Source organism: Phaseolus vulgaris, chromosome 3, assembly GCF_000499845.2.
Source record: "Phaseolus vulgaris cultivar G19833 chromosome 3, P. vulgaris v2.0, whole genome shotgun sequence".
Lineage (NCBI taxonomy): Eukaryota > Viridiplantae > Streptophyta > Magnoliopsida > Fabales > Fabaceae > Phaseolus > Phaseolus vulgaris.
Window position 1 is genome coordinate 100853 of NC_023757.2, and position 21796 is coordinate 122648.

Sequence of the window (21796 nt, forward strand, 5' to 3'; positions counted from 1 at the left end):
GTTTCAACAAATATTTTTTAAATAACACTATTTTTTTTAATAATGATTAATACCATAAAAGGTGCATTCCCTTTTCAACATAAAAAAAAAAAAAAACTTTTGTTTATTGATTTAACTTAAAGTAGTCACACCATTAATTAATAAGGATGATAAAAGTTCTATTACCAATTCTAAATGAAATTACTAAAGATAATAAATAGTTTAAGGAATATTTACACATTAATTTTGTTAACAAAATGGTAATAGTAATGAAGTATTTGTATAAAGTTGTGTTTTGTCAAATTGCATAGTAATATTTAATATATAAGCTAAAAAAAAATAAGAAAAAGTATTTTCATCATATTTTTTAGGAGAGGCAATTTTCTTGAGCTAAATAGGAGTTATTGTGATACCAAAACTCTCTCTAAAAGAGTTTAACCTAATTCTATATTCAAATTTCAACAACTAATTAAATTGAAACATTATATCACATGACATAATTTGAAATCATTTTAATTGCATATAAATTAAGTTGTTAATTTAGTTTTAATATTATACATTAGAAAAAAAAACTTATTAAATAAAAAATAATTTTAAAAATAAAAAAATAATTTATAGTTAATTAAATACCAATTTAGAAACCACTTATTAATAACAAAAAATTATTTTAAATACCAATTATTTTTTTAATTTATAAAATAATGTCTAATTTAATTAATATATTTACTAATTATTTGTTATTTATAAAATTAAATTTTATTTAATAATTAATCAGAAAATGACTTTGAATTAGGGTGATTGCAAAATGTTAACTCTTTTTGTCATTGATGAAAAGCTGTGAGAAAAAAAGACAACAAAAACTCTTGACATTAAAATTCATGATAAATTATGAAAGTTCTTAAATTCATAGTATTTTGCGGAGGTTTCAAGATCCACATTATTTAACCGGAGCTTTTGAAACCTCACACAAATTGATGGGTTGAAGTCTATGTTAAATATTATAAAAAATATCGACAAAATTAATATTTTCTAAGATTAAAAAAAATACTAAAAAATATCTTCTAAACAAATGATTTTTCTGTAAAAACTATAACCATACTTAAATGATGATTTGTAAAAAATAAACTTATGTTAAAGACATTTTTTTCCTTGTAGTTATATAAAAAGATCAATTCCAAATTACTAAATCTAATGATTATATAAACTTTTGAATTACTTATTTTAAAAACTTTTACGAGACATGTAATTGATAAAATATTTCTAGATTATTCCCATAAAATATATTTTTAAACTTTCAAATTGGTCATAATCTAACAAATCTAGAATTTGAAAAATCACTTAATGTAAAATCTCCCACGATAAATTCAAAAACAAAACAATGAAGATGGTGTGAGGAAAAAAAGAACTTTGAATGTTTTATATATAAAAAGAAGTGTTTTGTACTTTTAACAATATATATATATATATATATATAAAAGAAATAAAAAAAAGTTGCAAAAATCAAAGTTCGTTTTCATATTTGTAGCTAACCTATCAAAATTTTTAAGGCAGTTTCTTCCTACACCGCTACGTAGAGTACTCTAGATTGATCAATCCGTAGAACACTCTCGAATCTGGATTTCTGGTAATCACAAAAATTTTATAACCATCAATGCTCTTAAAAAAAAACTTAATTCTTACTTTTAGAAGTCAAACATCACTTTGACAACATAACCCACTTTTCCACCTTACTCTGTACAGCTAAAATGACCCTCCACCAGTGGCCGAGATGAATGAAGAAAAAGAACAGTGTCAAACCATCTCCACCACGATGCCTTTTTTAAATAAAAGATCAAGACCAATGTCAAAATTTTGGGAGTGCAAGAAAAAAATGTAGGAATAGACGAAAAAACTACCAACTTCTAATCCTTCAATCACCAACACCAACCATTATGCTTAACAAATACTATTTATTCATCCAAACCTCAAACTTTTTCTTTATAAATTTAAACTTCGGCATAAAAAACAAATAAATAAATAATAAGATGAGAGATTTTAGGAAACTTTTTGGTCAATGACCAAGTATTCTCATAGATATATTACTTCTCCTAACTAAAACATAAAAAAATTAAGTAACTTTTACAGTAATTAAAAAGTTACTTAATACTTCCTAAAAAAGTTAGATAATATCCTTTAATTTAGTTAAATGCACTTTAAAAAATATTTTTTAACCTAAAATATCCTTTATTATTATTTAGTATAAAACAAGTCATAAGCTTTGGAATTTCAGTTAATTGAAAATATGTTTGAGACAACATAATTAATTTAAATAATAATAGGAAAATTTATTTATACATGATTACAAAATTATATTTTTTTAGGCTTAATTATGTTATAATTAAGAATCTATAAATTAGGCTATTTTTAATTGAGTTTCTAGTAAAAAAGTTGTTTTATTGATTGTTCAAAATATTTTGTATTTTTTGTCTAAGTACTATGTTGTTTAACTTTTGTCGTCCATAAAATGATGTGATTATTATGTTTATCATCTCGTTAACACAAAAATTAAATGTAGTTATGCAAATAAAAATAAAAATATTTTGGATATTTAATAAAAATATTATTTTTAATAGAAACTCAATTGATAATACCCTAAAACCTAATTAATTTTTTTTTAATTGTGTGGTTGTGAGAATAACCTATATGAAGTAAAAGTTGACACAATAGATTAAAAAATTAACAAAAGACAAATTTAGTTGAACAGACTTGCAAAGAATGATGCTCTTATATATGGCCAACAATATCAGCAGCATATCATTTGATGGTAATATAATGCTTTCTACAGTGAAATTTGAGGGCAGAAGAACAAAATCTAAGTGATCAACTCCTAGCATTTTACAAATGGTTACTTTTTTTCCTTCACACTAATACAAAGATTTGCTAACTTTTCATAATCTAATAACAAAAGAGGTGAAAAGAAAATGTGAAGAGATGTTATGAAACCTACCATGCCTTTTTGCTAACACAACCAATACATGATGGATGCTCACAAAATACAAGAAAAGGGGCCAGAATGGGGTGGATTTACAACATGATGTTGAATTAGAGAACAATTTTGAACCTTAAAAGCTAAGCTGCATCACATGAGAACTAGCAATAGTCATGGAGAAATTGGAAGTTTGCATTCTCAAGAAGTTCATCAGGAGGTTTTACTTTTGGAATGTTCTTATCTTGAGAAGAAGCAGGGATCTCTTCAACTATAATAGGATGACTGCAGTTTGCACAAAAACAGTGAAAGGTGAAGAGTGCAGTTTCAATTAAAATAAATTTTCTTGTAACTGATCCTAATGTATATGTGTGAGTTTACCTTGTGTTGTCCTCCAGCGAGTAGGTTTTACTACCTTCATCTTCATCATCTGTCATTAGAAGCTTCAATCTAGTAGTGACCTACACAGGTACATAGCAGTTATTACAATAGCTAATATTCACATGACAAAGTAATGGCTTGGAGGAAAACATGTGGATAGATAGATATAGATAGATGCAACTTACATCTGTTGATACACTTTGTTTTTTGTCATCATCTTCATCAGAGTAAAGTGTACATATTCTAGTAAGTTGTTGAGCACTCAGGACCTAAATTCAGCACACACATATATATATAGAGATGTTAGAGTGACAGAAACATTGCACCTAGTTATGTATATTACAGGTTTATAAAAGTTTTTAGTTTTAATCATTTCAAAACTTTTTGTTGGTTTTGATCTCCATGATATGTTTTTAAAGTGATTATAGGTATCATTTACTGATAAAGTGATCAATGAAATGGCACATGACATACCATGTTTTAAATGATGACAGGTACCATTTTCAAAACTTATAATTATAAAAACCAAATCCATAAAAAAAAAATTGAATGACTAAAGCATAAAATTGTCATATTTGCAGGAATCAAGAAGTAAGAACCATATTAAATCTATATTATATTTGACAGAATACAATGTGTCTTATTCATGTTGCTGATCACAATTAGTGAGATAAGGCAAGAGGGTTGTTGGTGTTATAACTAATATCATACTATAATAAGCTGAGTAATGCAAAGTGTTAGTTCACTTTTGCATTTCTGTTAGTTTTGTAGGCCGGTTGACAAGCTGTAAGGGGAAAGGTGAGGAGTTGTTGGTTTGTTGTTCTGTATAAAGGTTTGATCACCCTGAAGTTCATATATTTATTAATTTTTCTTGCTTATAAAAAGAAATAAGTTGAGTAATGCAAAGTGTGGACAGAAAGACATGCTTACTTTCTAAACATAGGAGACACAGAAAGAAAGAAATCTTTTCCATCTTTTGCTCATATAGAAACAATTTAGTCAAAGTTAATGTTAGGATATTCAGTGTGTGGTGTTCTGTTCATATTTATTTTACAAGCAAGATCATGTATTCATAGCTTTAGCTTACATGTGTTATGAATCACTCATAAGATGAAAACACTTACAGGGCATATGTCATTTGTAAGATCATCATAAGATAGCTCATCTTTCTTTTCTGCAACCTGGAAATATGATTTCATGAAAAATTAAAACAAGGGAGAGGAATGAATGTTTGAAGATTTAGGAAAATTCTCATGTATGTTTGCAGTAATAATATAAAAACAAGTAAGCCATTGTGCCTTTCACATGTCATCTTACTAGTTTCTCAATGGGAAAGAAAGAAAGTCTAGAGTAACATGTTAATCAATAGGCTTCTATGAGGCTCAGACACGCCTCTTAAATGGTGTGTCCGTGTCGGATACATGTATCAAACACCGACACTTGTACGACACTTGTAGGATACGTATCGGTGAAGTGTCCAATTCAAAAAATAATTGTTGGATTTCTGACAATTTTAACATAATTTTAAAAAGAAGAAATACATTAATTTTCTAAAAACTCAAACTTGTTGTATAAATTTTTATTATGATTACAAAAATAAGGAACAACTCCTTTTGAACCAGCCATGAGAAACACCTTTCTGTTACAAAAAAAATTGAAACATACTTGTGCACATAAATCTTTAATGTCAATTTATATAATTCATAATTGTATAATATATAGATCCGTGTCCTCGTGTCCTACATTTTAGAGATTATACGTATCTCCATGTCCGTGTTGTATCAGTGTCTGTGCTATATAGATAGGAAGTCTGTTTACAAAGAAAAAGTGTTCACATCACAGAAGAGGTCATAGACATACCAAGAATCTAACTGCTTGTGATGCATGTTTGAGTTCATCCCAAGATGAGCCAATGTACTGCAACAGATATAGTTATTAGCTTCATAGTTATAGTGGACAGACTCTTAAATCACTGAGAAAACAGTGTATGTGACTTCAGTGTGCATTGGAAAGTTATGAAAGGGTGGATACAGTGTACCTCCTCCGTTGCTTCAGTACACCATTGTTCTAGTTCAGCCAACCCTGATTTTAAATATTCTCCATGTTTGAATGTGCAGCATTCTTCATGCAAAAGAATGCTGGAGAACATAGCATTCCCAATTCACAAGTCAACCCAGATGCAATGCCTATAATTAGTCCATTACTGTAAAAGGGTTGAATGAAACAAGACATGCTTACCTATTAAAGAGTTCCACATTTATGTATTGAAAAACTTGATTGAATAGCTTCTGAACTAGAACAGTAGGCACCTGGGGCAAAATTCAAAATATCAGTTTGCTCTATAACATTAAAATGGACTTGAAAGGCAAGGGCTGTAAAGATACCAATTCACTATCAAACCTTCACATACATAGTTTTCTTTCAAAATCTTGAGATATTTATTAAGGCATTCCATAATGCTGAGCCAAGAACCAGCTTGTTGGCTGTTTTCATCTGATGCTCTATCTGCCTGAAGTCATATTATCATAGGTAAGTGGAATAAGCACAGTGAAATTGACACTCGTTGTAGATAAACTTCTCTTTTAAGTACTTCTGACAGAGAGAAAAAGAAAGTAAGCTTTTTCAAAAGTTAATTTGTAGAAGTTCTCTTAGCTTCTTCAAAAGATTATTTCCTTGTTTTCTAATCTCTAGTTGATGTGTGATCTCCAACAATAGTCAACTAGATTCATATTGATCTCCACCCCACAGGCGTGCAAGAGACATCTTCAAGCTAACCATGAGTCCTTAGTTTTATTGTTTTAGAGAAAGGAGAAAAAAATGACATATCTCATGTTTCCAAAGGCAAGAGTCTAGAATATAAAACAAAGTGTTCAAATGATGCATGCCTTTACACGAATGAACAAGATACTAAGACATCAAGACACCAGGAGAAATAAATATTTAGAGTAAAAACTTTGAAGATATGAAGTCAATGCCAATAGGAAGTTTCTTTGGTAAGATTTACACCAGATTGGTGCACAATTAAGTAAGACAAAGAAGAGCTAGTTGCTACCTATGCTATTGATCCTACCAGAGTAAAATTTGCTGCACACAGGCACCACATGCATATGAATACCAAGACATATTTCATAACAAAGTACACAACCTCCATACCTTAATGCAAGAAGAAAGCACAGGTAACAAGTCTGTCTTAAAATTTTCTCGAACGATTCCATATATCTTTTCCACATAAGCTGCAAGCTGTTGCTTGAAAAGCAAAGCTGGATACTTGGCATCAACCTGATGCACTACATCAAAAGCACTGCTGGAAAGACTATTAGATGAGCGGAAACCCTGAGAAACAACATCAAAAAATTCCTTAATGTTAGTTTAATGAGTAAAATACCATTATTCATAGTTGTCTATTTAACATGAAAAGAATAATGTAGTTTGATACAAAAACCAGACCAAAAAATGAATCTATTATTTTTTTTATCAAGAAAGTTGTTAGTCTAACTTAACCTCATAAAACCAGCTTATAAGGTGAGATTTGCATCTATTTATAAAAAATGAAATATTCTAATCTCTAGTTGTGGGATCTCCAATTTGGATAGCAATAAAGAAACTTCATACCTGGGCCATCCTCCCAAAAAATGATGTCGGAGTGGGTGGTTTCCGTGCTGTAGGTACTCTTAGACATCGATGAAGATGGAAAAATAAACAAGATGTGTTGGATAGCCAATAAGCCATACAATCATTTTTGTCAGGATCCTGCAAAAATGTTAAGTTCAATATCAGGTGAGACCACATTAAAATAACCATGTATCTCCCTTATCTAAACTACACATACACTTTTTTTCAATAAAATGGTAGTGCTAAATGTTGGGAAGTTCCACATCGGGCAAATTCACTTAGTGCAAAACAATTTTAAAAAGAAATTTGACATGGTATCAAACTTATAGCTAATCTTGGTAATTGCCTATTCTGATAGACTTGGTTTGGTATACATATGTCAAAGAGGGGTGCCTACCTCAAATATTCGAGTGCAGTTTATATGTGGACACTAAAGAACACCAAGCACACAAAAATGCCACTCTTTTTAATGTGTTTTTAATTTTTGTCCCATATGTTTATAATTATTATTATAGAAATGCTACATTGTTTTCAATTTTTGCAGAGTAAAAGACAGAAAATGATTTTGTTATTTATTCCTTTTATCTAACCTTGATTATTTACCAATTCCCTTGACAAAGAGAAAAAGATCCTTGACAAAGTTTAATTTCACCTGTTGACTCGATTAAAATCTCTATACCAATACAAGAAGCCTTAAATGATGAGAATTTGATGTTTTTAGGAATGAGATACAAGAATCAAGATTTCACCTATCGACTCTATACAATATCTAAACCATTTTTAGTTCACCTATTGAGTGCATTGGAAAGGAATGAGGTGGGAGATAGTAGAGAGACAAAAGATAAGAAGGCGGGTTGATTTAATTGTATATTGATGTGCTTTTGTATCTTGTTATGGTATGTTAATAATGTGACTAATGTGTTGTAATGTCTGCAGGACCCTCAACTGGTTGGGGGATAAGAAGTTTGTGTTGGGATTATTTGTATAAGGGTTGGGACACCCTTGAAGTGCAAATTTTATTTTATTTATTCTTTGCTGATAAAAAAAGAAGATAAACTAGATGATGCAAGTGAATATATACACAGTGAACGTTGAACCGAATAAGGCTAGACTAGATGCAAAGAGACACTGTTGGAATATTGCATGTGAAGGAGAATATAAGACAGCTGAAATGTAGAATTAGACCGAGGCAAGATGGTGTATTAGATGATGCAGTATGAGTCTGATATTGACTATGTATATCAGACTAAACATTTGGGAAGATAAGAAGGCAATGCAATAAGTTGCAAAGGGGATATTCACAATGAAGGCACATTGGACTGAATAAGGCTAGATTAGATGCAAATAGATATTGTTGAAGGAGAATATAAGGCTCAGCTGAAATATAGAAATAGACTGAGGTAAGAAGGTGTATTAGATGATGCAGTCTGAGTCTGTATCAGATTATGCGTATCAAACTATACATATCAGATGTCAGACTATGCATATCTGACTGAGATATGATTAAACAAGGCCTTTTATGACCTTAACCAGTCTTCACGTGTTAGGTGATGATGAGCTTGAAAGAATGATTCAAAGGAGAATTAGCTATTCATCTTGAGATGAAGAACCTTAAGATTGAAGTGTACTTCCTTTGGATAGAAATTACCTACTCGAAGCAAGATATATTTGTTTCTAAAAGGAAATATATATTAGATCTTCTTTAACTTTAGAGAGATAGCAAGTTTGGGTTGTAAGACTTTTGGAGTACCCTAGAGAAAAATCACAACATTGGGAGTGATTAGGACATCGAGAACTTAATGAAAGAAACCTGATAATGAAAACTTGTGGAGAAACCCATCATCTATCTTAAACTAAGTCTGATAGTGCTCTGAATTGGAAAGCCCACAACAAATTATTTTCAGTACTACAAATCATTAGTATTTTGCATACCATTCGCTTTGTGTAGGTGTTAATAAGCAACTACAAATCCTTTCTACTATTAGAAGTTCTTATTGTCATGGCTGAACTAATTTTCAAAGACTAAATCTGATAAACTTTACCTCTAACAAACAGATGCAAAAATAGTTTGAGTAAATAGACATTTACCTCTATTTCAGAACCAATAATCTGAATAAGACGATCAAATATGCTTGTTTTTTCTGCTTCAAAAGATTTCCAATGTAGCAGACAATTATAAAGGGTAAATGCTGCAACAGGTTTTCCTTCAGAGAACCCAAGATCTTTTGTCACACATTTGAAAAGAATATCTACACTCTCCTATACACAGGGAAATCAAACAAAAAGACAATCTGAATAAATTCTAAAAAATTACATATAACTTATAAGCATAAATTAAATATATTATTATAAACAATTATTCTACAAAAGCATACTTGATGTCTCTCCATAAGAGATCTCCTTACTTTACTATCTTCTGAACCAAATGTTTTCGCAGGCACAGAAGTCTGCTGTCCCTATAGAAAATAAACTTTTATTCAAAACCTTCATAAAACTTTTCTTTCTTGATACAAAGAAAATGCATAAATTACAAGAAAAGTAAAAGGGCTTTCAAATCTAAGCCCCTGATTACCTGAATTCCATTTTCTGCAGCCTGCAGTAGCAAGAAAAAAAAAGACATTAATGTAATCTCCAGTAAGGGTAAATTCACATTACTCATTAACTTGGTTTAATTGAAATTTTCCAAATTTTCCTCAAGGTGTGTATACACAACTAATAATACAATTACATAGGACTTAGGACCAGCATTAAACAAAAATGATCTAATTGAGGATAATTTAAAAAATATCAATTAAAAGTAAATGACGGGAATGTACATATACAACTAAGAGTACCAACAACATCACTTAATAAGCAATGATCTTGTACTTACCGGAACTGCACCCGGTGAAAACTTTCCTGACATTCTTCTGGATGATGAACTCAACAAGGTTTGCTGCCTCAAAACTTGATTCTCAGTTTCCATGTCGGATACTTTTTCTTCAAGTCTAGTTCATAAGAAGGCAACATATCAAAACAAGGAGAGAATCTAATATTCCTTATAATGCATATCTGCAAAAACAAAGACCAAATACAAACCTCTGCATATTTGTCTTTATCTCAATCATCTTTGATTCTGTCTCTATAATCTGACTCATGCGATCCTCACTAATCCTGTTAGTTTCTTCATATTTCCTCTCTGTTTCATCAATTTTTATTTCCAATGAACTAACCTGACCCTGCAGTGCCTCAGGAGTTATTTTCATGTTATGACAACCTTAAGCATAAATTTCAAAACATTTCTTATGTAATTTATACCTTAAGCTGTTCATTTTCTGTCTTAAGTTTACTAATCAACTCATTGTCTGTAGCATTAACTGCAGACTCCTGTTCATTTTCTGTCTTAAGTTTACTAATCAACTCATTGTCGGTAGCCTTAACTGCAGACTCCTGTTCATTTTCTGTCTTAGGTTTACTAATCAACTCATTGTCGGAAGCATTAACTGGAGACTCCTGCACAGTTTTCTTTTCCAATGAACTAGTCAGTTCAGTTCCTCTAAAGCATAAAAAAAAACATAACACAAAAACATTTATTATTTAATTTATACCTTAAGATTCTCATTTTCCGAGGCAAGTTTATTTATCAACTCATTTTCAGTAACATTAGCAGCAAACTCCTGTACCGTTTTCTTTTCCAATGAATTAATCTGTTCCTGTGAAACATAAAAAATAACAATAACAATGATGATACAATGTAAATTTCAAACACTTTTTTTTAATAGAAATGAGAATGCTAAGGCATCACTATGTTGTTTACACCCCAACTGTACTGGCACCACAATTTATACCTTAAGATGTTCATTTTCTGAAGTAAGTTTACTGATCAACTCATTGTCAGTATCATGAACCGGAAACTCCTGTACAGTTTTCTTTTCCAATGAATTAATCTGTTCCTGTAAAGCAGAACAAAAATAATGATAATGATAACACTAATAATGGTAATGTATAAATTTCAAACACTTATTATTTAATTTATACCTTAAGTTGTTCATTTTCTGAAGTAAGTTTACTGATCAACTCATTGTCAGTAACATTAACAGGTATCTCCTGTACAGTTTTCTTTTCCAAAGAATTAACCAGTTCCTGTAAAGAATATAGAATAATTATAACTTTGGATACTATGCCACACATCGCAGCATAAATTTATCAAACACTTTTTATGCAATGCTTACCTTGAGTTGATCATTTTCTGCTGTAAGCTTATTGACCAATTCATTGTCAACATCATTAACAGAATTCTCCTGTATACTTGGAGTTTGCTCAGCTACTTTCATGGCAGCTTCATGTTCCTGAATGAGTGCTTCCTTAGCTTCTTGTTCCTGAATGAGTGCTTCCTTAGTTTCTTGGAACTGAAGCTCCATCTCTTTCAAAGCACATTGTAGTTTTTCAGTTTCCTGTATCTTGGCTTCCTTAATTTCTTCGAACTGAAGCTCCATCTCTTTCAAATCATGCTGCAGTTTTTCAGTTTCCTTTTCCTTGACTTCCTTAAGTTCTTGGAATTGAAGCTCCTTCTCTTGCAAAGCATTTTGTAGTTTTTCATTTTCCCGTGTCTTGGCTTCCTCAATATCACAATGAACCGAAACATTTAGAATGTCGGTGAAACAATACAATTAAAACAGTACTTTATAGCTAAAATAACCAAGTTAGCAGTAGTAGGCATGAAGAAACTTTGTCATGCTTCTACTTTTTCATTTACTGTAAGTAAATTACCCTCATTGTCTTTTCTTCTTCTAGACATGAAGTTAATTCTTTGACTTGCTTTTCCAGATTGTTTTTTGCCTCTTCAAGTACCTTAGCTTCCTTGGCAGCCTGCAGTAAGTTAAAATTTAGATCTTTTTCAATTATTTAAAGAAATAACAGAAGTTCATATACAAAACCTTTGTAGCAAACTTATACACATGTAAAATAGATATAACACTACATTTTCATATTTAAAGGAAGAAAATAACACTTTCCAAACAATAAACTCATTTCCAATAGATACATAGTTAAATTAGTCGGTGCTAACTGGTTTACTGCATAGAGAGGAAACTAAAAGACAGAGAATAAGGAATTTGAAAGTTGCAGTGTTGTCAGTGCTTTATATGTACCCAACAGAATATATGTTGTTAGGTTATATCTAGTAAGTAAACTTGGTCTCAAGCCTTATCTCTAATAGCATGAGGTAATACAAAGAATAGCTACATAACTGACTTCTTACAAAATTATATAATCTAAGAGCAAAGCAGCATATAATAGTAGACAATAGTGATATAAAGAAATTCATGGTAACAAAACTGATCAATTTCTCAAAGTAATCAAAATGTCTAAGAATGACAGTTACTTTTAAAATGAAAAACACTTGCAGTTCTCTAATGTTGTGAAGAATCAAGTAAAGTAATCAAGGGAGAAGAGGGAGCACCATTTTAAGCTTTCGAAGTTCTCTCCGTGCTATTGTTCTCCTCCAGGAACACTGTGCAAAGATTGCTGCTTTCTTTAGCTTCCGGAAATAAGTACTAGCCGAATGACATCTGTATCGACCCTATGATAAGAACAAAAGCACAATAAATTAATCATGTTGTATGTATAACGCACCAAATATCATATAGTATGAATATATGATTACTATTGAGACAAACAATTGCTCTAACACTTTTCAAAGCTTTAACCTCAGGCTTGTTCTGTCATTTGTAAAATTTTAAAAACATGTTACATAGAAAGAAAGGGTAAATAAAAGACACAAATTTCTGTTGAACATCTAGTTAACAGAGAAACTGAATTTCAAAACTAGGATCCAATATATGATGGGGAGTCCAGTAAACAAAGTTCCTTCCATTATGGTGCTAGTGGATGGTAAAAAGTTTACATCTTAATACCATGATTGAAAGAAAACTAAGGTAATGTCTCAGATAGTAGTCGTTTTTTTTTGTATTTTTAATAATATTTTTTTGTGTGATGACAAATGATTGTTATTACTTGAGATATTAGTATAACTGAGATGTCAAGTTGTTTAATGATGTCGAACATGAAAGCTTTATATATATAAAAAAAAACTAAGAGAAGGCTCCTCTATCCTACCTGAATAATAATTGCAGCTTTTGTCCGTCTCCTGAATCTAAGATCATTTCTAGCAGCCATCCCTCGCATACCAGTTTGAATACAAATAGCTGAGGCATATGTAGTTTTATAAGCATTTCTGGAAATATACATGCGGAAATCTTTCTGAATTTTCATAGAAGCGGCTTCCCTCCTCAAGCATTCAAACTGATGTCGTGCAAGTTGTCCTGCATAAAATTCAGAGCACAGAAATGTACAATGTAATAGTCTTTCATTGATTACACAGTAAAACACTGCAAACAGTCCTAAAGGATTCATATAAATGACACCTTTCGCAACCCTTTGAAGTTCTATGGCAGACAACTGCAATATGACGTATCGTTTTCGACAGAGAAACGTGCGGACTTTTCTCTGAATAACACTTGCAGACTTTCCCAAGACCTCAGCACGACATGCATCTAGTTCTGCCATTTGACCTGCTCTCAGAAACACTTTTGTCTTTCCAATCTGCAATGCAAATAGTTCAGTCAGCAAGAGTTTTATCTTCTTTCCTTTTATGCTAAGATCTTAAATCCAGCAATCACACAATCACATGGATGCAATAGTAGTTAACTTTGTTTGTACTAGGTGAAACAACTCCTGTTTTGTCCATGGTGTTACTTAAACCATGTAAGAGGAAAAAAGAAAGTCTCCAAAAGCATGTAAATTTATAATCCATGTTAATATAACATGTGTTGGAAGCAAGGTAGCATTAACTACTATCCATGTAACCAGCAAGCAATGTAAATGTTCAACTGAGATCAACAGAAACTCTGGTTGGATAAATTGGCACCTGATAGTCTTTAAGGCTTGCTCTATCTAGAAGCCTCTTGCATGCAGTCATCTCATCAGGGCTGTGAATATATGGTTATTGTTATTCGGTTTCAAAGACTCCACAATCAGATTCATATAAGATGACTGGAAAAAGCAAAACAGAAAATGGAAATGGATGAAAATACCATGCTTTCAGAACCAAAGGTTCCAGGATGGTAAACCGCTGAACAAATTCATCAAAGTTCTTTCTAGTGGGATATCCGGCACAACTTATCCGAATCGCCTCCATTACTCCCTGTGAATGTCACCACAAAGTCTCAAGTCACTTGGCCAAAATATTTTTTTTATCAGCAATAATAAACAAATAAATATAGATCACTTCAGGGATGAATCAATCCTTATACAACCAGCTAACAGAATACTAACTATACTACTCTAACACCAACCAATACTCATGTCAGACAAGAGAACGCAGCCAAAATTGCATTGAACTTACTCCACATCGAAGCTGCTGCAACACATTACTGTTCTCGAATATCCCTGGCTTCAGAAGATTATTTGGCTTTACACAACGAATATAGTGAGGCTCGGTAGCGTTTAGTGTTTCAAGCAAAGATTGAAGTTGCAGCTTCATAAAACATGCATCAAGAATAATACCAATAAATACAAGGCAGATAATTTGCAGTATAGGCTTGGCAAAACAAAACAAACCTTAAACTGAGTGGCTATAGAAGAGAACTTTGTTGATTTTGTAGTTTCCTCGGGTAAAGGTGGAAACAACCCTGAAACAAATGGGCACTTGGAAGCACTGAGTAGAGCAGCATGCTCCGGAACAACATAGTCTTTATTTTTATCAAGGAAAAAGTCAGTTTGATAAGTGACCTGAAATTGAAAACCATCATATATTAAGCCTTTTTTCTTTGTGTTAATGGTGAATAACTATGTAGACCAAAATGTACTTCACTTACATCACCGGCATAGTGGTTAATGGTGAAATCAGTGCGAGACAACTTTGGCTTGCTGAAGCGTTTGTTGTCTCTAAAGGTTTGGTATAGCTTTTCAGCAAATGTTTCATGCGTTGATCTTGGAAACATACTACAAAGAATAAGAAGGACAACCTCACAATCTCAAAGGATATGCACATGCAGATATCATTACATAATACATGTATATTTAATGCAAAATGAATAAGATTAGCCATTCCATATCTGAAAGAGTAACCATAATACAGGTATTTGAACCATTCAGTCTTTAAATACATACCAGGCCTCATCCAGGAGAGCAATAACACCACCAGGTTTCTGAAGTTATAGAAGTACATCAATTAGAAGTGTAAAATTCAAACAAACAAGTATATCTCAGTAAAGTTCAAAAACATATGAAGTTATATCCACAACAATCAATGCACATCCTTGCAAGATAAAAGAAATTTATTTCATCATTTTATAAGAAAGTCTAAGTAATTGTAACATTAATAGAATAATGACTATTCACTATTCTTAATATATTTAAGTTGCTGATAAGTTTTTATTTGAATGGCAAGTTTTAGAAAACAGGCATCATGAAAATGTTAGACAATACATGTATTATCATCATCACTAATATTGTCTTGTGTATAAATGGTGAAACCATCGAAATGTGAATGAAAATACATGTAACAAAAGAATGAGATGGCAAACTGATAGAACTTTCCTACAATTAAAAAATGGATGAAAGCGTGAATTACACCTTCTCTATGAGATCAAGAACATCTTGATTATCAACGAACTCAATATAACTCCAATCGATCTCTTCCTTTGTATATTCCTCTTGCTCCATTTTGAAGACATGCTGCATAATGAAATGTTAACTGAGTCTACAGAAATTGTTTAGCAGAAAATGAATTCCAACAAGATGGAGAATATAAAAGAAACTAACCTGGTTGAAATGTTGCTGTAATTTCTCATTTGTCAAATTGATACAAAATTGCTCAAAGCTGGGCGTGACCATTAGATCATAGGAGAGTTCCAAAAGTTAGTAAGCCACAAAAAAGGGTCAATCCAAAAAATTACACCCATAAACCAGCTTATAAGATAAATCAACTTATAAGATGAGGTTTGCACCCACTTATATACTAAAGTTTTAAGTGAATAGCCAGTTTTTATACACTTTTCTTTATCATCTTTACATCAAGTTTAGTTAAAGCCATGCTACATTAAATCTTTTCCCATTACCAATAACATAATATTGTCCCCTAATGCATAAAATACAAAATTTATCCCCTAAGAACAGATCCATAACCAATAATATTGTCTCCTAATGCATAAAATAAAAAATTTATCGCTTTATCAACTTCTGTATCATAATTTACAGACACAGAGCACATAAGTTCCTATTTTTTTTATCAACAAAGAATTAAATGAATTAAAAAAGAAACACTTCAGGAGTGTCCCAACCTGTATACAAATACCTTCCTCACTTTCAAATAAAAAACAACATAAACCAACCTACATAATTAGCATTGTTGCTATGACACAATACAACATATTCATTATTGCATAGCACATAAGTTCATATAGTTAATAATCCCATTTCATGTAAAACACCTGGGCAAAAAAAGGGAAAAGGCTAAGCACCTGTTGGTTTTGAAACTCTCAAATCCATATATATCAAGAACTCCGATCAATTTATTTGATTCTGGATCTTGCCCAATGGTGTTGTTTATCTTGCACACAATCCTGCATCACCAGATGTTTTGCACAAATCGAATTACAGAAAATCATACATATTGAAATGAGCTTTTATAACAACACATAAACTTCTTGAACATCACAGATATACCAGTCAAAAAGCCTTGAATAAACAATTTTTGCCAATGCATCTCTACTGAGAGCTGCAGAATTTGGATCAAGGGATTTTGTTATGGTGTCACCACGAGTCACCATAACACGTTTGCAGAAAGAGTCTTCGAGGGACTTCTCATCACACCTTCCACAAACAAACAAATAACCATAGATGCAATAGCCTTGAGGAATAATCTTCATAAGAAACACCAAATAAATTAACGACTTCACTTACATCAAAAGTTCTGCTGCTATTTTTAGGTGGTAAAAGGATTTTTCATCCTTGGGCTGAGAGGAATCTAACTCCTCTTCTGCTCCCTTAATAAACTCAATGTTTCCTAAATGAAGTACTGCGGCTACTATTCGAAATATAGCATCCTGAGATGAGAGATGGCAAACTTTTCTAATGAAAACAATAAAAAGAAAAAATGAAGAAGCATACACACACTCTCCAATGGGAATGTTACTGAGGGGTACCTGCTCATCTGAGCTGATCCCAACAACCTCCATGGCTCTCTTAGTTGCAAGGTACTCCTTAGAATCATCCAGCCCATCCAGCTCAATGCAATTTGATTGATTAAGGTAATGGAATTTTCTTGGATCTCCCAATTTGTATTTTCCAGAATCCTAGACATGGGAAAACTCAAATAATAACAAATTCACATCAAAGGCTCATTATCTCACATCAAACAAGATCAACTAACAAGCTAAATTCAAAACCCAACTTTTGAAGCTCATATGCATGTAGAGAATGCTCATGAACTTTTGTAGTAAAACCATGAATCTTGTGAGATACTTGGATCAAGATAGTGATGAGGGAATTGGATAGTTTGAGTTTATAAAATTTAATCCTCTTTGTCATCATTGTACCAAAACAACCATGAACCATTTTATCACATTATCTATTCCACCTCCGACATTGGTGACTTTTTTTTATCAGCAAGAAAAAATAAATAAATGTGAACCATTTCATGAGTGGTCCAACCCTTATACATCTTGGACTGAAAGCCCACAACAGTCCACACAACAGCCCCTCACAAACAGCAGATAGAATCACCAACCCAACCTACCACTAGTATCCACCATCTTGGACATTGGTGACTGTATTTTACACATAAGGAGCAAACCTAGTGTACTCTCCTCCCCTATCTCTAAAAAACAAGAGCACTTCATTTATGCAAAGCACTGTGAAATTCCTCCACTAATTACACTCTAATTAAGAGAAATCAAATCACATTGTTTGTTACCCTATGTAGTCTTATATTGGTAAACTATTTATACTGTCTTGTCTATGTAATGCGTACCTTTGCACATTTTTATCATCAAGTAATTACATTCAGAAATTATCCTCCAAGTTGATATATGAATTCCAAATCTGGAGGCTTATTCGTCTGCAAAACCCTAACCATAACTCTGACTTTATTCAATGGCTAGAGGCATCAAAGCCACGATGGATCATTGCTCATACATTATTTTATTGGAAGAAGATCTTAATGTTGTTAAGCAAATTTTTGCATATCATGGAAGCAGATCTTAAATTTTATAGGCCAAAATTTATTATACAAAAGGAAGAATCATGTACCTCTTTTGGTGCAGCACAAAGCATATAAAAGCAATGATAGTTTCTCTCAGGATCAGAAACTTGACAAACACGGGATCGTTCCAGCAAATATGTTCTGATAGCAGCTCCTGAAATTCTCCCCTTTTGATCAAACTGAATCTCCACAAACTTACCAAAACGACTGAAATTATACTATGGAAGCTTAGGACAGACTTTAAATAAATTTAGGCAAAGAGGGTGCAGAGGAAATTGCAAAGGAAAAAAAATATTACTGGACAACACATTTGGTACCTAGAATTATTATTCCTTACTGTCTTTGCATTGCCAAATGCTTCTAAAACTGGATTGGACTGCACAAGTGTGAATAACATGCAAAATAAGTAATAACATCCAAAACTATATTTCTCAAGAATGTGTCTCTAAACTTATAATCATAGTACTTACAATCATGCAAAATTTAGTTTCTTACCTCGAGAACTTGTTGCTCCACAGACCGTCCTTCAGTTGCTGCTCTGCCTCCCAAAAAAGCAAGATAATGCATAAGCATCTTTGTACTCTCAGTTTTTCCAGCTCCACTTTCTCCACTAACCAAAATAGATTGGCTTCTTTCTTCGTTTATCATTTTGCTGTGCACAGTTATCTTGGTTAGTGAATGCAGATATGTCTTATTCAATATTTTATATCATTTGCAATTGCCATGAACCTTTGCTTCTAGTGAAAATGGATGCAAAAGCTACAAATAAAAAATATCAAATAGTAACTATCTAGACCTGTCATCATGTTTAAACCAAGAAACAGGGTAAAGCCAAAAACCGAGGCACAGAAAACTGAGAGCAGCAACAAGGTACCTATATGCAGAACTTGCAATTGCAAAAGGATGCGGGCTCTGCTCACCAAAAGCTGCACCTTTATACTTTGCCATGGTACTAGTTTCAGACAAATGAGGTAACCTTTGAAAAGGGTTCACAGCTATCAATATATTTCCCGTGTATGTCTGCAAACACCACCACCAAAAGTTAAAGATTCGGTGTACTTACTGTCAAAGAAAAGCAAAGCAAAGCACATCCAGAATAAGTAATTTCATTGCACAAGACAAATTTGACATCTTACATAAATTTCATTTTCGGAATATCGAACTTTCAAATTCTGAAGAACTCCTGGTTCATGCAGATATGCCAGTCTTGTCATATCTTCCACACCATTAGGTGGGAATTCTGGATCTTTGGGATACATGTTAGCCGATTTGCTCACAACCTGCAATGAAGATGCCCATGGTGTTGAGTACTTTTTAACAGTTTTAATAATCTCATTGTGTAAATGAATTGGTTTAACTCTAAAGTATACTGCAGAATCTTGCAAACAAACTTCTTGAAAAAATTTGAGCTAAACTACACAATTTCTTTTCTTGATACAGACATGTATATACGGATTTAATAAATGTTGAGGAAACTCACCCTGGTTCCTGATTCAAAGATAATGGTGATGTCATCTTTCTTAGAATCCTGGATTTCTCCATCTATCCAAGCTGACTCAGGGTCCTCTACCCAAACCAAGGACCCAGCTACATAACTGAGTTGACCAGCCTGTGCATTCAAAACAATAATCAGTGCTTTTATCATCATAATACAATTTCATTTGAATTTATATTGGCATCAATTGTGGACATGCTCACACTTTGCTCCCACATTAATTACAAGTAAAGGTCAATCATAAAAATGAAGCTAATGCTGCAAATTTTACATGACACAACATAGTACATGCCACCTAGTTAAGCCCCATTAAACTTCAAAAACATTGTCATCCATAACAAAAGTAAAACAAAAAACACTTCTGAATGATATTTAATAAGATGCATCTGTTTTTAACCACAGTGCCTTAGCACACCTTTCTAATTATTTTTGTAAGAGAATCCAACATGCGCATCCACATCTACTTCAACCATGTCGAGAAATAATATCATACAACAACTTCAGAGAAACTAGAATCAGATATAATCTAGTCATATTAAAGATTTTGTAGCCCCAAAACGGGAAAAATGAGTTTAAAGCACTTGCCACCAAAGATTTTCAACCATCTCCATGTTCTAGGACTAAAACAAATAAGCAAAAGCTTCAAAGGAGTGCTGACACTAAAAAAGTACTAGGTGAATGAAAAGTGTTTATTTGAACAAAGTAACAGAATGTGAATCCTTCTAACTAAAGCACACGCAAGGAAAAGTAACACAATGTGAAATTGGAAAGTGAAGAAAGGTATTACCATTGCTAACAAAATGTTCTGCACCCAAATGAATCCGAGGATCAGCTACTCAAACCTTGGATTGCATCACAGTCTACCAAGCAATGTGGAGAAAATAACTTGAGAATATTGAATCTCGAAGGGTGCAAGGAGTAGATTATCTTGCTAAGCTGTCTATGTATCTATCTCTAACTGAAAGAAACTTGCTAGTGTTATATATCTAACTTGGCCTTTTCTTGGTATCAAGATTGAAAGATTCAAAATGGGAGTCACCCCGGGATAGCGTTGCAGAAGAGGCTTCACAATCACGTGGCTTTTCACAAGAAGATGATCCAACCTATGCTAACCCCTCCTCTGCAACTATCTCCCTCTATTCTCTTCTCTTGCTTCTGCCTCACTCTTTTCCTTCTTCTATGTCTCTACCCAATTGCCTTGTGCGTGTCTTCCCCAACAACGTAAACACGTTATAACATGACACATGAAACGTGATCACAAACAAAAACTATGTATGTATATCCCCAACAGCTATGTATCTTAATCTTATGTAACTGGCACACCATGAAATCCAACTTCACATGTTGTCCTTATTCCTCTCACAAGATGCCATATACACTTCCAACTAAAATAAAAAATCTTTGAATCCCTCGTTGTTTCTTCACACCTTGGACTCATTGTTTGCACATGAATCTCACACATGCATTATGCCATCATGGGATCCCCTTTGTTGAACCCAAATATACCATGTCTTGTAAATTCTTGATGCATGGGATGAGAGTTTTGACGTGATCAATCTCAGAAAGTGTCTTTAATCTTTTTCCTCCCTTCACCCTTCTTCTTCCACATCATGCATGATCGTCCACAAATGATGATCTTATCATAAATCTAAAGAAATTAAGAGAAAACACAAAATCTACACGCCTTTTCTTGAATCCAAGCATCTAGCATCCACCCTCATCGTTGTTGAAGAACTCGTTGGTGCAACATCACCAGTGTGGTAGCTTTTCAACCATTAAATTGAATCTGAATATCTGATAGAAATTCTTTGTTTTTGGCAGAATTCAATGGCTTGGAAAATGTCACTTACTTGTGTATTGGTGCAACGGTGGCATGTTACCTTTTTTCCTTAACAGATATGAATCATACCAATGTTTGTTTACCCTTATTCGAGGAAAACCTGAGATCTAACTAGCTTCTCTACGTGGTTAAATCTACTTCATTTTCTATTTTTATACTAATTTTTGCTATTATAGTATTAATATTAATATTACATTTAAATCTTATTCTAAACTCATGCTAGTTATGGTTACAATTATAATTATTTTGTGTTCTCAACTATGTCTATGTTATGTTTCT

General features: G+C 32.5%; 1 protein-coding gene across 1 annotated transcript; it reads right to left on the reverse strand.

The window, feature by feature from the left end:
* Nucleotides 1-2929: 2929 nt before the first annotated feature.
* LOC137805719 (myosin-8-like) lies at nucleotides 2930-19462 on the reverse strand. The gene is made up of 37 exons (XM_068605652.1): nucleotides 19319-19462; nucleotides 19057-19202; nucleotides 18678-18834; nucleotides 18500-18558; nucleotides 18230-18389; nucleotides 17125-17274; nucleotides 16883-17025; nucleotides 16646-16792; nucleotides 16441-16542; nucleotides 15743-15800; nucleotides 15554-15655; nucleotides 15089-15126; nucleotides 14794-14920; nucleotides 14537-14707; nucleotides 14322-14453; nucleotides 14011-14120; nucleotides 13845-13905; nucleotides 13342-13519; nucleotides 13034-13239; nucleotides 12378-12497; nucleotides 11687-11785; nucleotides 11149-11400; nucleotides 10016-10155; nucleotides 9810-9924; nucleotides 9510-9530; nucleotides 9313-9393; nucleotides 9026-9196; nucleotides 6938-7075; nucleotides 6479-6658; nucleotides 5736-5834; nucleotides 5564-5634; nucleotides 5364-5463; nucleotides 5186-5242; nucleotides 4450-4506; nucleotides 3511-3594; nucleotides 3326-3405; nucleotides 2930-3229 (listed from the first exon to the last, which is right to left on the reverse strand). Exons 1-37 carry the CDS (start codon nucleotides 19439-19441, stop codon nucleotides 3109-3111), a joined length of 4356 nt encoding a protein of 1451 aa, XP_068461753.1. The 5' UTR covers nucleotides 19442-19462; the 3' UTR covers nucleotides 2930-3108.
* Nucleotides 19463-21796: the final 2334 nt, after the last annotated feature.

What these genes read in the sequence shown, in the direction of transcription:
- LOC137805719 (XM_068605652.1), bottom strand. Translation starts at nt 19,441, where the DNA reads ATGTATCCCAAAGATCCAGAATTCCCACCTAATGGTGTGGAAGATATG. An exon ending in CAGAAAATGATCAACTCAAG is followed by an intron (nt 10,156 to 11,148) that starts GTAAGCATTGCA and finishes GAGGCACTGCAG; the next exon opens with GGTCAGGTTAGTTCATTGGA. An exon ending in AACAAAGTGTATCAACAGAT is followed by an intron (nt 3,406 to 3,510) that starts GTAAGTTGCATC and finishes GTACCTGTGTAG; the next exon opens with GTCACTACTAGATTGAAGCT.